The sequence below is a fragment of the Eucalyptus grandis genome, chromosome 3 (genome assembly GCF_016545825.1).
Source record: "Eucalyptus grandis isolate ANBG69807.140 chromosome 3, ASM1654582v1, whole genome shotgun sequence".
Lineage (NCBI taxonomy): Eukaryota > Viridiplantae > Streptophyta > Magnoliopsida > Myrtales > Myrtaceae > Eucalyptus > Eucalyptus grandis.
Window position 1 is genome coordinate 7,713,367 of NC_052614.1, and position 17,787 is coordinate 7,731,153.

The 17,787-nt window shown below is 40.4% G+C and overlaps 1 protein-coding gene across 1 annotated transcript; it reads right to left on the reverse strand.

The window, feature by feature from the left end:
- Window positions 1-314: 314 nt before the first annotated feature.
- Window positions 315-2,960, reverse strand: LOC104438973 (ankyrin repeat-containing protein ITN1). Its single transcript, XM_039309265.1, has 2 exons — window positions 2,487-2,960; window positions 315-1,097 (listed from the first exon to the last, which is right to left on the reverse strand). The coding sequence occupies exons 1-2, from the start codon at window positions 2,958-2,960 to the stop codon at window positions 315-317; spliced, it is 1,257 nt and encodes a 418-aa protein (XP_039165199.1).
- Between the last annotated feature and the right edge of the window lie 14,827 nt (window positions 2,961-17,787).

The following is a 17,787-nucleotide window of genomic DNA, read 5'->3' on the forward strand; positions in this document are numbered from 1 at the left end:
CCAAAATGATCGTTTTTTCTCCGATTTGGCACTTAAGTGATCCGGCGGAAACTTTTGGCACCAAAGTGAGTACCGTACACAACTTATGGTACAATTAATATACTTATCCCCATCTTTCGCATAGATCAACATGCATAAAACATTCCTTGTTTCCATTAGTACATACACACATGCATGCATACTCAAATGTATTGTAGCTAAGTTGTCTAATTAGCACACTGGACAACACATACCATATAGCATCTCTCCTTGCATGGCCTTAGAGCTCAAGGCACTTCTTATGAGACAAACACGTTTGTAGCAATATACAACCTCTAAGCTATATGACCCTCCGGCTCCCGTCTTATTGAGGCTTTGCCGACGAATTTCAGGACTTTGGGTGCCATTTTCAGGATGAAGCGAACAATGTGGCACAGGAAAATAAAAGCCATTAATCCAACCCATGTCAGCACCGCAACTCTAACTGTTTTATTTGTAACATGCAGTTCGCTATCCGGTGTGAAGACCCATATGGAGACGGAATAAGCCACGGCTGTGAAGATTATCGCAACCCAGGTTGTCAGCATTGCAATCCACGTGGTGATTTGAAGATGCTCTAGAGGAAGACCACTTATGAAAAGCATAATAATGCTAAGCGATGTAACAAAGATTATCGTGTTACATGTTATGAATTTCTCGTAATGGTCTGGGTACTTATCTGCCATTATGGACTCGCCCGCATAATGTATATCTCCTCCAGTAACGTTCAAAAGGTCATCTTGCCAAAGGCCACCAGGCGGGGTAATACTGGCTTGGAATGCCATGGTAGCTAGCAATACCGCCACCACCACTAGCGTCTTATGCATATTGTTTTGCCACTCTCTCTTTACTTTGCTTTTGTCCTCTTCTCCTACAGGTGGATGGGAGGCATTGACCATGTTATTGGCATAGACTGTTTGTCGGGATGGGTCAAGATTCTCTGGAGTTTGAGGAACAGAATGCATAATCTCTGAGACTCTTTCCGCGCTCTGGCCTTGTGCTAATAGGCCTAGTGCTGTGAAGCCTCTGGAATTCTTAATGTTTGGGTCTACTCCTTTATCAATCAGGAAGACTATAGTCTGTAGAGGAGTAACAACAAAATGAACCAATTAGGATCAGGTTTGCACTAGATGAGCTCATGTTACATACTTTTTAGGATTAACTTTGCTACTAGTGTTAGTAACGATTGTATGATGCCTTCAAAAGGGAAACTCATCCTGTGTTGAATCTCTTATGTTATCTCTAGTTTTATGTATCTTCCAATCTAGATAAAATTAGCATGATAATAGTGCAAAGATTAAAGTTGTAGTTAATTATCAAAAGGAGTTACTTCTTACCCCAATATTATGACCTGCAATGATTTATAAATGGATACCCTTTAGATTCTAAAAATTTCTAGGATACTTAGATTTCCTAGAAGGGAAGAAAACACAAATAATCCCTTTTTTTGGCCCAATGTGTAATGACACCGTTGAATTTTTAACCCGTTCAATGTGGTACTTGAAGTATTCCTAAATGTTCAATGCAATCCCAAAAATTTTAATTTGTTTGATCCAGTATCTCAATTTTCCATTAAAAAAAAAGTCAAAAGCTTTCTTAATTACACTATTGCTTGGATTTTAGATAAAAAAATTTATTTCAGTCCATTACATAAATCAACAAAAAAATAAAAATAATAATTACTTCTTTTTTTTACCTTTCCGACCTTCATAAATATTATGATAGTTTTATTTAAACATATTTTAACATATAATCTCTATATTAACAAAAGTAGAACATCATTTATAGTTGTATCGGATTGATGTTCTTGCTATCTTAATTTCCTAATTTGCAAATTTAACCAAATTTAACTGAGAAAACACGAAACACAAAATCTTGAAATTTTAGTCTATCTCAAAAATTAAAATGAGATTTAGATTAATATAAATATGATAAATTTATTGATAAATGAATATCATTGTTAAACATTCTTATGAAAATACTTATTTTAAAGTTGAGAATGTATGTATCCAATATAACTCTAACATTCTTACCATTATAGAGATCACAAATTAAAATAAACTTAAACGGAACAAAAGTAATATTTGTAAAAATTAAAATGGTAAAAAAAGATAACAAAAGATCAAGTATTTTTTTATTTAAGGAATTGACTAAAATGAAAAAAAAAAAAATTCTAAAATTTGGGTACTAGTGTAATTGTAATGACTTGTAAATAGCACCAAAAGACTTATTTGATTCTTATGGAAATTTGAAAGACTAAATTGAACAAATTAAAAATTTAGGGATTGAATTGAATATTTATAAATAGTTCAAGGATCACATTGATTAAATTAAAAGACCAAAAATTACATCGCATATTGAGCTAAAATTTATGAATTATCTATGTCGTTTTCCCATCTAGAACCGCATTTTTTGTTGATGAGCTCACTGAATTTGGCTAGTACAAAGGCTTGATTGTATGAACATACCTTAGTTTGTTTATCTGCAGCAGCCAAATGCAAAATTGTGTTGCCATATTCGTCCCTTAAGTTTATGAACTGATAATCGCCCAAGATATCCATCAAAAGTTTCAAAGCTTCTAGTCTGTTGTGCTTCACGCACAAATGCATGATCGTCTGGCCATGTGTGATGACACTACGGGCCGCATCAGGTTTCGTACGAACCAAGAGTTCCAACACATCCACATGCCCTTTCATGGCCGCAACATGAAGAGGGTTTCTTTCATATTTGTCACGGACGAAACATATTTCAGGGTCAACTCTTAACAAACTTGCCACTATGTTATGGTACCCTTTTGCTGCCGCGAGATGAAGAGGCGTCGAACTCTGAGAATCTTGCTCTTTTACTAGCTCGGGCTTCCGAGCGAGGACCTCTTCCACAAATTTCAAGTGTCCGAGCATGGCTGCGATGTGCATAGGAGTTTCGGTGTGATTCCCGGTCATGATTCGATCGAGAAGCAGCTTATCTTTTTCGAGCAACTCAAGCAAAAAGGCACGTTTCCTGTCACAGCGGCTTCGTAGAGCTCGGAGTCCATGTTTGGATCTTTTAGAAGAGAGTTTCGAAACACTTACTCCTCTATTTGGGGACTTGAATATATATAGTCGTAATCAAGTCAACCGTGACGGTAGTCTCGAAGAAGACCGAAAAACGATTGGTAGATATGTCTCTTAACTGCAAGTACGGGGCTCAAGTCTCGCATATGTCCTAGTATGTCACAAGGTGATGATTCTCGGAGCTTTATTGTGGGTAGGGATTCGCCTGTTGGCCATTTACTGACGAATCTAGTCTCCATTTGGTCCTATATAGGTCAAGCTCTCACATGTAACTATGCCCCGGTTGAATCAAGAAATCGTTTGATCACGTAAAACAGCAAATTCATGCTTTTAATTATGGAATTACGTCATTCGCACAAACAGGTGTATTACTTTGAAAGGACACATTTCATCAATGTGTGAGAACTAAATTTTTGCACTAACGCTCGCTCAATCAGAGGGAGCCGTAACCGAGGCACAATAAGAGAAATTATTCTGCCATATGGCTATGTTAGGAAGATAGTTACAGGTGAGCAATAGTATCATCAGCACATTCGGATTCAATCTTCTCAACACGGTAATCCCTGGTGACTTCAAGCTTGCAATTAGTTTAAGCTCAATGTAGAGGCATCAGCCTCACTATGCCTTCAAAAATTCTACCAAAGACAGTTAATCTTCATTTTCTTCCATTAAAATTTCAAAGATTGAAGGATCATAACTTTCTGATGGATTTGGTCAGTCACGAAAGGCCTAAATGGTACTAGGTAGGGAAATGAATCACATAGAATGTATAAGCCAGTCCCCACAGGAAGGGCTCTCCTATTTAGATGAAGAAGCCTAGGATGATTCTGCCCACAGCCGCTTGGACAGATGTCATTCGCAGCTCTATAGACCTAGTCAAACCTGGCAGCACAGACCGGTTAGAGACATTTGGAATCTACTTATAACTGTTTATTAAGGGAATCAAGCGGACAATTTTCTACTTGCAACTGTTTCTAGGGGCAATCAAGAAGAGACCCGCAATCTCTTATTAAAATTTGTATCGTGTCAAATCGAATTTTAATTTGTTTGAAAGTCCTTGCCGTAGATTGCCCTAAGGAAGCTATTATTCTCTTCTTGATCGTCGCTTCTCTGGCAATGCTTCATTGTGATGACGTTCTTCCCTTAAACCACGACCAGACATTTTTCTCAACTATTGCCATGGAACGATAGCCTTCCCCACCAGAATCCTTCCCCACAGAAAAGCAACTTTCTCTTTCAGCAAAGTTTTTGGCATGAAGTGAGCGACCTTGAGACATCATATTCTAAGTCACTTATTACAATGACTTGACATTACAAAGAATCAATCCAACGCGTTCTGCATCACCCTTACTCTTATCTGCAAGTATGTGGCCTGGTTCATCCAAAGAAGCTAGGATGTCAGATGAGGGAACGATTCTTCGAGTTCATGCGAGGATGCCATCTATATATGAACAGAGGTTGTTCCTTCATATGTTCAGTGGATTCAGTCGCGGATATGGCTTTTGCCCCATGTATGTCTGTCTGTGTGCTTGCGCACGTGTTAAAACCTTAGATTGGCCAAGTTGAGCAGCAAGAAAGTTAAGCATATGAATCTCCTATGTCAGAATCGAAGATTTTTGAAAAATTATGTACTGGTTTTAGACTCTTGAAAGATAGACATAGTGTTATAGTCCCCAAGGCCTTCACATGATGTTAGACATGATTGGCTAATATCAATGACCATAATTTTCTACCGTACTTTTGCCAAAAAGACATATCAGCATCATTCTTTTCCTTTTCTTTCGAACATGGACATGTGCGAACGAGTGACCTTGACCTACATAGACCAAATGCAAACAGTGTCACCACAAAATGGTCCCCAACTGTATCCCCCAATTCCCTAAAAGCAGTATGTCAACTTCAAGAACTTCTAAAGTAATTTTGCCGAAAAATTAGAGATATGTCAAATGTCAGTCCTCTCCTTTTTCCTATGAATATGGACATAGGTGAAAGCGTGGACTTCACTGTCGCGACCTCTTGGAACACTCCCGCACGAGCTCGGAGGGCAATGGCTTCCTAAATGTAAGCTCCGTCTGGGCTTTCCTTGCAAATTATTTTCAAGTACCTGATCCTAATTTCTCTAGTTGCATAAGAGTGAAATTCGTAGAGTTCGGACTCCATATTTGGCTCTCTAAAATGGGAGTTTGGGAATACTCACTACAACTGGTTCTTGGGAATTAAAAAGAAACTTACAATCTCTCCTTTAAGTTTGTTCTGGTGTGAAATTGAATTTTAAATTTTTATAAAGTCCTCGTAAATTGGCCTCAGTCTTAATTATGCTGATGTTCTTCGCTCAACCACCACGAGATATTTTACACACAATCTTAGATATGATTGGCTAAGATCAAAGACTAAAGTTCTCTAAAGAAATATCGCCAAAAAATTAGAGATATGTCAAACATCATTCATCTCATTTTCTTTCGAATATGGACATATGTGAAGGCGTGGACTTGACTATCGCGATCTCTCTGAACCCTCCCGTGGGCACGTGGAGGCTAATGGCTTGCTAAGTGTAAGCTCAGTCTAGGCTTTCCCTACAAGTTATTTTTAAGTCTCTTATCCTAATTTCTCTAGTTGCGCAAGAGTAAAATTTGTAGAGCTCAGACTCCATGTTTGGCTCTCTAAAATGGGAGTTTGGGAATACTCACTACAACTGGTTCTTGGGAATTAAAAAGAAACCTACAATCTCTCCTTTAAGTTTGTTGTGATGTTAAATTAAATTTTAAATTTTTATAAAGTCCTCGTAAATTGGCCTCAATCTTAATTAAGCTAATGTTCTTTGCTCAACCACCATGAGATATTTTACACATGATCTTAGATATGATTGGCTAAGATCAAAGACTAAAGTTCTCTAAAGTAATTTTGCTAAAAAATTAGAGATATGTCGAACATAATTCCTCTCTTTTTCCTACGAATATGGACATATGTGAAAGCGTGGACTTCACTATTGCGACCTCTTATAACCCTCCCGCAGGTGCTCGGAGGCCAATGGCTCACTATGTGTAAGCTCAGCCTAGGGTTTCCGTAACCCACTAATTTACAACTTATGATCCGAGTTTTTAGCCTGCAAGTTATTTTTAAGTCCCTAACCCTAATTTCGTTGGTTGCATAGCAGTAAAATTCGTAGAACTCGAACTCCTTGTTTCGCTCTCTAAAATGGGAGTTTGGGGATACTCACTACAATTGGTTCTTGGGAATTAAGAAAAAACCTGCAATCTCTCCTTTAAGTTTGTTGTTGTATTAAATTGGATTTGAAATTTTTCTGAAGTCTTTGTAAATTGGCCTTAGTCTTTATTACGCTAATTGTTCTTCGCTCAACCACCACCAGATATTTTACACACCATTTTAGATATGAGTGGCTAAGCTCAAAGACTAAAGTTCTCTAAACTAATTTCGCCAAAAAATGAGAGATATGTCAAACATCTTTCCTCTCATTTTCTTACAAATATGGACATTTGTGAAAGAATGGACTTGACTGTCGCGACCTCGCCGAGCCCTCCTATGGGCGCTCGGAGGCTAATGGCTCGCTAAGTGCAAGCTCAGTCCGGGCTTTCCCTAACCCACAAATTTACGAATTTATGGTTTGAATTTTCAGCCAGTAAGTCATTTTTAAGTTCCCGATCCTAATTTCTTTAGTTACCCAAGAGTAAAATTTGTAGAACTTGGACCCCATGTTTGGCTGTCTAAAATGAGAGTTTGGGGATACTCATTACAATTAGTTCTTGGTTATTAAGAACAAACTTACAATCTCTCCTCTAAATTTGTTGTTGTGTTGAATTGAATTTTATATTTTTTTTAAGTCCTCGTAAATTGGCCTTAGTCTTAATTACGCTAATGTTCTTTGCTCAACAACCACAAGATATTTTACCCACGATCTTAGATATGATTGGCTAAGATCATAGACTAAAGTTCTCCAAGGTAATTTCGCCGAAAAATTAGAGATATGTCAAACATCATTCCCCTCCTTTTGTTATGAATACGGTCATATGTGAAAGTGTGGATTTGAGTATCACGTCCTCTCTACACCCCCTTGTAGGCGCTCGGAGGCTAATGGCTCGCTAAGTGTAAGCTCAATCTGGACTTTCCTTAACTCTTTAATTCACGACTTGTGGTCCAAGTTTTTAGCTTGCAAGTTATTGTCAAGTTCCCGATCCTAATTCCTTTGACTATGCAAGAGTAAATTTTGTAGAGCTCAGACTCTATGTTTGGCTCTCTAAAATGGGAGTTTCGGGATACTCACTACAATTGGTTCATGGGAATTAATAAAAAAAACCTACAATCTCTCCTTTAAGTTTGTTGTTGTGTTGAATTGACTTTTAATTTTTTTTAAAGTCCTTGTAAATTGGCCTCAATCTTAATTACGCTTAATTACGCTAATGTTCTTCACTCAACCACCACGAGATATTTTACACACGAGCTTAGATATGATTGGCTAAGATCAAAGACTAAATTTCTCTAAAGAAATATTGCCAAAAAATTAGAGATATGTCAAACATCATTTGTCTCCTTTTCTTTCGAATATGGACATATGTGAAGGCATGGACTTGACTGTCACGACCTTTCCGAACCCTCGTGCGAGCGTTGAAGGCTAACGGCTCACTTAGTATAAGCTCCGGCTGGGCTTTCACTAGACCATCAAGTCACAACTTATGACCCGAATTTTTAACTTGCAAATCATTTTTATTTATGAGTTGTCTTTAATCGATTTGTGATGAATCGATTAAAAACCAAATAAAAAATTGAGAGAAATATTTTACCGTTACACAATTAGAGAAATTATAATCGAAAATTTGATTACACTAGTTTATCAATTAAGGCCTTTTTTCCAAATTTGATCTTGTTTAAACACTTGGGTTTGCTTCTTCTTTTTTAATGTATTTTTTTAAGAAAACTACTCAAAATTTATTTTAAAGCCTTTTGCTAGTTTCCGAAAAAGCAAATCAGATTTTTTATTTGTTTATCATTTTTTAAAATATTAAATAGTTATCATTATTTTTTAATTGATAATAGGAGCGGGGTCGGATGTCCGGATTCGACCCGGTTCGGGGCCGAACGAGGACCTTGGCTGGACTGGGCTTAGCGAATGAGCCCAGTCCAGCAACATTTTTAACCCAAGAAAATAAAACAAAACCCAGCCCACAATTTTAATTACCAAAGCTGGCCCATTATCAGTATCTTAGCGCCCAACCCGGGAAACCAACCTTTAAAACCCGGCCGGATCTCATGCCCGACCCGAATGACACGATCCGCGCCCCGGTTCCTCCACCGTTCCGCGCGCGCGCGTCGCTGCGTCGCCTTGCACGGCGAGGCCGAGGACTCGGCCTCCAGCAGACCATCCACCGTCGCCGACCATGGCTCGGCTGAGCCTTCTCCCGACTTGCGACGCCTCGACGACGGCCAAAACAAAAGGCACGACAATTGGATCTCGTTCGGTCATATCATCGAGCAGTTGGTGCAAGCTATAAACACGGGAGGTTTTTGGCCTCATCGGGACTCAAACCCGAGCCAAGATCCTCACCGGAGGAACGACGGCTCACAGAGCAGGTAGATGGAGGTCTGTCGGGGTCCAAAGTTTGCGCAAGCTGGATGGCCGCGAGCTCTGGCCCAGCGCGCCCAAAACACATGGCTATGGCAGGGCACTAAAAAGGGGGCTCACCGACTTCGGCTGGAGGACGTCGTCCGAGAGAAGTCGCTGGCCGGGGCTCGTGCGAGGCTGAGGCTCACTCGCTCTGTCTCAGATCTGGATTACTCTCTCCCGCATACTCCCTTCTCTATCCGAACCCACCAACCACACCGCTCGCCCCCCCGAGGCGGCGTTTCGGCCACCTTCTCCCCAGATTTTCTCTCGAAAAAGTTCCCCCCTGTCTCTCCCTCTCCCGAAGCCTTTTTATAGAGCCAAACTCCCCTCTTGCCGTCTGCGGGAGCACGTGGGCGCGCTGCCACCGGACGTCTGGCCAGCTGCTCCGGTCACGTCGCCCCCCACCCCGGTCACGTTGCTCTGCTCCTCTGCTGTCTCGTCCTTGGTGGCGTGAGGAGAAGGAGGAAGGAGAGAAGAGGAAGGGCCGGGCCGGGGAAATGAGATGGGCGAGTTGGGCCCGGGCCCGCATGAGGGAAGAGAAAAAGGGGGCTGGGTGAAGGCCCAGTGCCCGAGCTCCTTTGAGCTTTTGCTTCTTCTTTTTTTAATAATTCTTTTATATTTGTCCGAAATGCAGTAAAATAAAAATAAAAATTAAAAAAAAAACTTAGTATATGCAAATAATATTAATGCCTATGTGATGTGAAAATCATTTTTAGTTAGGCCGAATTGATCTCTAACTTTCTATACAATTTATGCCTAAATATTTAGTCAAAATTTGGGTGTACCTACATATATGAAATATATACTATAGTCCTCAGATGCATCCCCCAATTTCCTGACAACTTTCAAGCTCTTCTTATAGTCTTATTTGATCTTGCACATTACCTTATTCTTTAGCAAAGATTATTCAACTAGATGGATTGAGTTAGGAAGATGCTTGAAATGAGCAATACTGTCATAAGGGCATTTACGATTAGTATTTCAACCAACATGTTAATTCTTGAAAATACGTCCCAAATTTGAACCCATAAATTAGCCCGATCTATTAAAGGATAATTTGAAAATAGAATATTTATGGACATCAACGAATGTGTACAATAGAAACTCATATTTCCTGTTCGGTGAGAGTCCAAGTTGGATATTTCCTATTCTGTCTGGATACTAAATTGGTGTGCAAGAGCAGTCGGCTAAGAAAAAGAAAATAACAAAAGGAAACTTGGACGTTGCTGATCGGTTGGCTGAATATTGATGCTGTACATGGATTTCTCATTCCATGTTGAAGTCAGCCACATCGTTCTTTCTTTTTCGCTGTATATTGTGTCCTTGCTCTCTGGTATTCAGTGAGTCCTTGAAGCGTCGTCCGAGTGCTTGATAGTGAATATTCTCCATGGGTTTTCTTCCTGAATTACGTATCATGAAGTTTGTGTTTAAGATGATCGATAAGATTTATTAGTTTCTTTGTGAAATTGAGAGACTATTTCGTGAGATTATTGTGGGATAAACACTATGACAGTTATTTGATATAATTGGGACTGGGAAACATTAAGAGTGTTTAAATATGACTCAAGTATGGTTATAATTTCTATTATGTCGCTTGATCTATAGTGAAATTATTTGTTGCTCTTCCTACCGACATAGATCATCCAGTTGAATCATGTAAATCTGGAATCCGATTAATTTTTTGGTTTCATCTATTTTATCATTTGACCGCTTGTTTTTGCAACAATTGGTATTAGAGTAAGGTTGACTAGATTGGAGCAAATAGATGGCAATAGAAGAAGGAAAAGTAAAAAATTAGTATTTTAGTTTCTGGAAGACCCAGATTGAGAATTACTTGTACTAGAGGAATCTATACTTACCCATATTTGGGAAGAAACCATAGTAGATGAAGCAAGCTAAATGGGAATTGCTGAATAGACTAGGGTTGGGTGTTATTCAGCCGATATTGGCTTGTAATGTTGCGGTTAATATCGTGAAAGAGAAAACCAATGTGGGACTGATGAATTTCTTGTTGGATATGTATGGAAGCCCTCTGTGATCAATAAGGTTTACTTGATACGACATTTGTTTGACTTGAGATGAGCAAAAGTGCGTCAATTGCTAATCATATCAATGAATTCAATGTGGTCGTTAGTCAATTAAGTTCAATCGAGATTGACTTTGAAGATGAGATACATGCTTTGATTATATTATCTTTATTACTTGATAATTGGAATACTATTGTTACTACTATTAGTAATTCCTCTAGGTCAACAAGCTTGACGTTTGATGGGGCTCACCATTTGATTTCGAGTGAAGACATATGTAGAAGACAATTTGATAAATTTGTATGCGACTTTAGTAGATGAAAATAGAAGAAGAACCAGTACTCATGTTAGCATAAGTTGTATAACTCTAAACGGACAAACTGACATAACCAATCTAAGACTAGTGATGTTGTTTATTAGAGCTGTAGCAAAATGGGCATTTTGGATTTCCTAAAGTTGAAAAAAAAAAGGTAAGAAAATTAGAATTGAGTTTGTAGGTGATGTTGCAGTTGTAGGGGATGATAAATCAAATGGTGCTTATTATGTCTTATGTATTTATGAGGATTCGTCGTTTGACAGATGGATTATGGATTCTAGTTTTTCGTTTTATGTTACACTCAAGGTGCGTTTGTTTCATGGAAAAGTTAATGATTAAGAAAAATATTTTCTTGAAAAATACTTTCTAAGAATACGATTAGTTTTCTTTTGTTTGGTATATATTATTGAAAACATTCTTTCCTGTTTGGACCTCATTGGAAAATGCTCTCTCGATAAAAAAATCAAATTTTTAAATAAATATTTATTTTTTATTTATTTTTTCCTTTTTTTCTCTTCTCTTTGAGCCGCCTCTCTCCACCTAACCCATCACCCCTTCCTCTTGTCCACCGCCATCTTTGATGACCTCACCTCCCTCTGCAGCGATTTCGTCCACCGAAGCTCGGTCGAGCTCTAAGCGCAGGCACAAACTGGTGAGCCTTGACCATGCCCAAGGCACAGGCGCACGCGTCGCAAACAAGGACGAACCTGGGCTTGTACTAGAAGAAGGCACAGGCGCACCGAATAGAGAAGCAGCAGAGCTCCCCAACAAGGCAAATAATGGCGAAGGGGAACTCGACGCGAACGGTGACAGACCAGAGCTCGCGGCAGGCTGAGCTATTCCAAAGGGCAACTAGCCTCCGAGGTGACGAGCCTCCGAGGCGACTGACAATAGCGTACGAAGAGCATTGGCGCCGAAGTCGTTGGCGTGGAGCTGAATCCATTGGAGAATGAAGGTGTAGAAGACGCCGACAAAGAGGAAGAGGAGGGAGCGAAGCCAACGGGAGCACAGGAGGGGCTAAGGTTGGAGGAGGCGGCGATGTCGAAAGGGAGGGGGCGAAGGAGAAGGAGAGAGGGGAGGAGTTAGGTTTACGTTCATGGGCAAAGAAAAAAAAAGAGAAAACAAGAAAAGGAAAAAGAAAGAAAAAAGAAAAGAAAAGATATAATAATAACAAATTCAAAAATTTTAATTAGAACTTTTTTAATAAGAATTTTTTCATTAAGCAAAGATCTTAAAACATTTTGGAAAACGTTTTCGATTCTTTCAAAGGGGAAATCATTTTTCTGAATTTAAGCTTTGGAAGAAAAACATTTTCTATTGACTAGGAAAACATTTTTCGTTGACTTATTTTTCTAAATGAACCAAATGCTGGAAAATAAGGAAAATGTTTTCTCGGAAATTGCTTTTCGCAAAACAAACACACCCTAAATAGATATCGGTTTACCACTTATCAATGGTGTAGTGTAGTTGGAAACAACGCCGCGTAACATACAGTGTCGTGAGTTGGTGATTTTAGAATTATGGACTGAAGGGAAGCATGTTTCAAAATTAATGAAGAAGAAGATTTCCTTGGGTGCTCTATATTCGGCCAAGGCAATTGATGGTCCGACAGGATCAAGGATTCTGACTGCGATCGCGGACACAAAAGGTCAAATGGGAACCTTTGGACATTCCAGGAATTGGAGGTAATTTAGAACGCCAATTGTCTGATTCTGCATATTGCAATACCAGACTTATGCCACGAACTCATTGCAGAAGACCCCACCCAACCAGACTTTTACACTACCATCGCAAACAAAAGAAGAACAAATGAAGGAACCATTTTCTTGTTTCTTCGACCCTCTCATTATTTCTCCGTGTTAGACCCTGGACATGCACATGCACACAAGTCACAGGCAGTTTTAGGTGATCTGGACCTCGATGGTCTTGGGCTTCTTGGGCTCCGGCGGTGGCCTCTTCTACACCTTTACTGTCAGCACCCCATCCTGGTATGCCGCTGTTATCTTCTCTGGGTCAGCGTTCTCCAGCAGCACGAACTTCTTCAGGAACTTCCTCTGCCTCCTCTCCATCTTTATGTACCTCAGCAGTCCCTCTCCCGCTCCATCCTTCTGAGCCCATCTATGTTGGAAGATATGCGGAATCCCGGATTACACAATCAAAGATCTGATTTGATTAGAAGATTAGAATTGTGTACATAATCAATTAAGATTAGATCTAGACATAGATTGATTCGTAGAATCATTTATTTCCTTTATTTATACACAATTTGTATTATATTTACAACAAGAATTGTACAGATTCATTTTTGAAGAGAATAGAAAGAAAATTGTTCCTTCTTCAGTCCTCGCCATCTGCAGATCTCCATCTTCTTTCATGGTATAAGAGCAGCCGATTATCTGAACCAAGCTTCCGCTTCCGCTAAATATTCCTCTCTTTGCTGTGACCTTCTGACCTTGAAGTTCTAACCTACGAAGAAGGGCATTTTCAGGCATAGTGTTACACTCAGAAATTTTTTTATTTACCATGGCTAATTTGCAAGATGAAGCATCTACCACCAGGAACCAATCTACTGGAGAGATCATTCCTGCTGCTGGAGTCATGCCTCAGATATCGACTTCACCTGTTACAACTCAAACAACAGAGCAGCTTTTATTTCCAACTCAGCTCGTGCAATGGCGGCTCACACAGGCTCAATTCACTATGGGGCAGCCCATGACGGGCCAGCCTTTCCAATGGATTCCATATCCAATTTATGTTGGGCCAAGCCCAAACTCATCATCGCCTGGGTATGTGGGCCACCAAAGCCATGTCTAATACGACGGGGGTCTGCCAGCCATAAAAGGGGCAAACCTGACCGACGGAGTGGAGCGGATGCATGGGTCGAGCGAACCGGGTATGGGTACGAATCCCTACCTAGGGTTTTTGAATGCGGGTTTTCCATTCGGGTTGAATGAATTGGGTCAAGGGACGAATCCCTACCCGAATCCTACGCACGGTTTTCTGCCGTTTCTAGCGGCGGCCTTCGCCGGACGGCCAGAACCCGGCGACCCCTTGTTTGTTTCCACAGCTGATGAACCAGAGCTGCAACTAATCAGTCAACAACTGACCGGGCCAGAAAGTTACCCCAAGTATTCGCAAGAATTCTAGCGTGCCCTAGCAACAAAAGACAATGATGGATTTCTTGACGGAACCATCCCGATTCCCCTTGACGAGCGATTGACCCGACTCTAGAGGAAGAGCAACCGCCCGGTTCGAACTTGGATCGGCAATTGTCTCTCCATAGAGGTCGCGGCCGGACTCCCACCGACAGAAGACGCCAAAGGCATGTGGGACAACATCAAGGAGATGTACGAGAAGTTGGATCAAGCAAAAATATTCACCCTTATGCAGGAACTCAGTGACTTAAAACAGGGGAATTCGACAGTCATGGCTTGTTTCAACAAGCTATCGTCGTTGTAGAACAGCCTCGAAGCAGTTGAAGAAAAACTCGAGGGCCCCAAATCCACACTCCGATAGTACAAATCCATCAAAGACAGGGAGAAAGCAACACGATTTTTGCTCATTTTAAATGACAGCTTCCTTACCTTTTGCTCGCAGATCTTGGCTATGGATCCCATGCCATCAATCGGGCGAATTTATCAACTGGCAGTACAAGAGGTAAGCCAACGATTCGCATCACCGGAGAGCACAAAGAGCGGCAAGAGTATCGCTCTTGCAGTTCGTGGGGAGCGAAGAGACGAACCTAGCAAAACCCTAGCAGAGAAGAGAGAGAGAGAGAGACGAGGCACGCTAGGGTTCCGCGGAGAAGGGTCGCTCGGTTTACGCGGAGACACGCAAGCCTATAAATTGGAAGGGATGAATGGCTCTGATCGAGCGCGCACATCCAACGGCTCACAGGAGACTGATCTTTCAAAGGGATCGGACGACCCAGATGAACTCGCAACAAAAGGATCCGACGGACAGATTTTTGCCACGTCATCTAGAAATTTCGAGCAAAATTTTAAAGGAAAGGGTAAATTATTTTGTGAGTATTGCAAGCGCTCTAATCACTCAATTGACAGTTGTTGGAAGCTGCACAGGAAACCAGCAGAAAAAGGAAAAAATATTTCAGCAGCATACCAATTGAATGGATCCACCGGCCCAAATTCTGATCACCCCATTACCTATGGACAGTACCAGCAACTGATGCAAGCTTTGCAAAAATTGGATGTTTCTAACAAAGGAGGCAGTTTTCTGGTATCACACATAGCTTGATTACTCTATATCAAGGAAAGCATGGATTATTGATTCAGGGGCAAGTGATCATATTATATGTGACAAGGGTCTTTTCTCAAGAATAAATGAGGAGCTGAATTTTCCTATTTCCATACAATTGCCTAATGGAAATATTAGCCATATTAATGTGACAGGAACAGTTAATCTCAGTCCTCAAATTATTCTTAAAAATGTCCTCTATGTCCCAGAATTCCAATTCAATCTCATTTCCGTGTCGAAAGTTTGCCAAGAAAATTCATGTCGAGTAATATTCAATACTGATACCTGTTTATTTCAGGCCCTTTCGACTGGCAGACTGATGGACTGGGGTAGTATTTCAAAATGACTATTTTTTTGGTCAAGCCTCCCAAGTAATTTTGATTTATCCAATTTTCTATTAAATAAATCCTCCTTGTGTAATTTGAGCTTGAATGACAAAAATTCTCTTATATATATGAGATTAAGCCACAATGCCACCTTTCCTTGTCCTAAATGTCCCATTTGTCCACTAGCAAAGCAGTCTCGTTCTCCTTTTCCATCTAGTAACTCTCGTGCTGGCGAATTTTTTTCTTTGATACATGTTGATATATGAGGACCTTATCATAAGGTTAATTATGATGGATCTCATTATTTCCTCACAATAGTAGACGATTATTCTTGTGCGACATGGATTTTGTTGATGCAATCAAAGGATAAGGCTTACTCTTATTTAAAGACATTTATCACCTTATCCAAAAATCAGTTTGGGAAATCAATCGAGCGAATCCGAACTGATAATGGAGCAGAATTTTTCAGTCACAATTGCTCCATACTTTTCTCATCTCATGGCATCTAGCATGAGAGTTCCTGCACTTATACACCACAACAGAATGGAGTGGTTGAGTGCAAGCATCGACACCTTTTAGAAGTCGCACGTGCCTTGAAGTTTCAAGCTTCAGTTCCAGATGATTATTGGGGAAATTGCGTCATCACAGCAGCTTATTTGATCAACTGTATGCCCACAAGATACTCAATTGATGAACACCATTCGAGCTACTCTATGGAAGAAAACCAGACCTACAACATCTCAAAATCTTCGGTTGTCTTTGATATGCTACAACATTGGGCTCTCAAGACAAGTTGACCCCACATGCTCAAAAGTGCATCTTCATGGATTATCCTAATCTGCAGAAGGGCTATCGAGTTCTTGATGTATCAACAAAGGAATTTTCTCATAAGCCGTGATGTACTTTTCCATGAAGACATATTCCCTTTCTCCAACATGGCGTCACCAAATGAGAATCCCAACATCAGCTCTAATCCTCATCGTCTCTCATATGACGACGCACTCTCTCCAGACCATGGTTACATACCACTGGTTCAATCAAGGAATCCATCTTTCACTCCTGCAATTATTCCAGGGGAGACACCATCTCCAGTGGAGAATCCACAATCATCAGCAAACCTGACAGAAAAAGAAGCTGAAGATGCCAATAATACTGAGGAAGAAGTCAGCCATGATGTCTTGCTACTCATCTCCAATGAGACAATTCCCACTCCTGCTGAAGATCATCCAAGACGTTCTCGTGGGGCCAGTCGACCTCCGACGTGGACCAAAGACTATATCTGTGCCACTCACAACTTTCCAGGTATCCAATATCCTGTCTCCTCCTATGTTTCCTTTCATAGACTATTAGAGGAACATAGATGTTGCATCAGTCGCCTATTAGAAAAACATGAACCATCTAGTTATGATAAGGCAGCTGTTGATCCTAGATGGCAGCAAGCCATGGCAGCGAAGTTAAAGGCACTGAATGACAACCACACATGGGATCTTGTCTCATTGCCACATAATCGGAAACCAATTGGGTGCAAATGGGTCTACAAGATTATATATCGTGCAGATGGATCCATTGAATGTTACAAGGCACGTTTGGTAGCCAAGGGATTTACTCAGCGAGATGGTTTTGACTACCACGAGACATTCTCCCTAGTTGCCAAGGATGTCACAATCCGCTCTTTTTTGACCGTCGCCGCTATCAATGACTCGACTCTACATCAAATGGACGTGCATAATGCCTTCCTCCATGGCAATTTAGATGAAGAAATATACATGGATGTTCCTCAGGGTTTACGGAGATAGGGGGAGAATAAAGTGTGTCGTCTTTGCAAATCCCTTTATAGGTTGAAGCAAGCATCCAGACAATGGTATGCAAAATTTGCAAATGCTCTTACAACAGCAGGCTTCCAGCAATCAAAGCATGACTATGCATTGGTCACAAGAAACAGAGGTATGTCATCTATCTATTTGATGATATATGTCGATGATATTCTTCTTATGGAAATGATAAGGCTGCCATAGAAAGATTGAAGGAATACTTGCATGCTACCTTTCATATTAAGGACTTAGAAGCACCTAAATATTTCCTTGGAATCGAAATTGCTCGATCCGATTTAGGAATCTCCCTCAGTCAATGAAAGTTTATATTGGAGATTATATCAAAAGCAGGGCTATTGGGATGC

Excerpts from the sequence above, each read along its gene's own strand:
- LOC104438973 (XM_039309265.1), bottom strand. The coding sequence starts at position 2,960 with ATGACCGGGAATCACACCGAAACTCCTATGCACATCGCAGCCATGCTC. Across the intron at positions 1,098-2,486 it reads CTGCAGATAAACAAACTAAG|ACTATAGTCTTCCTGATTGA; the intron begins GTATGTTCATAC and ends ACTCCTCTACAG.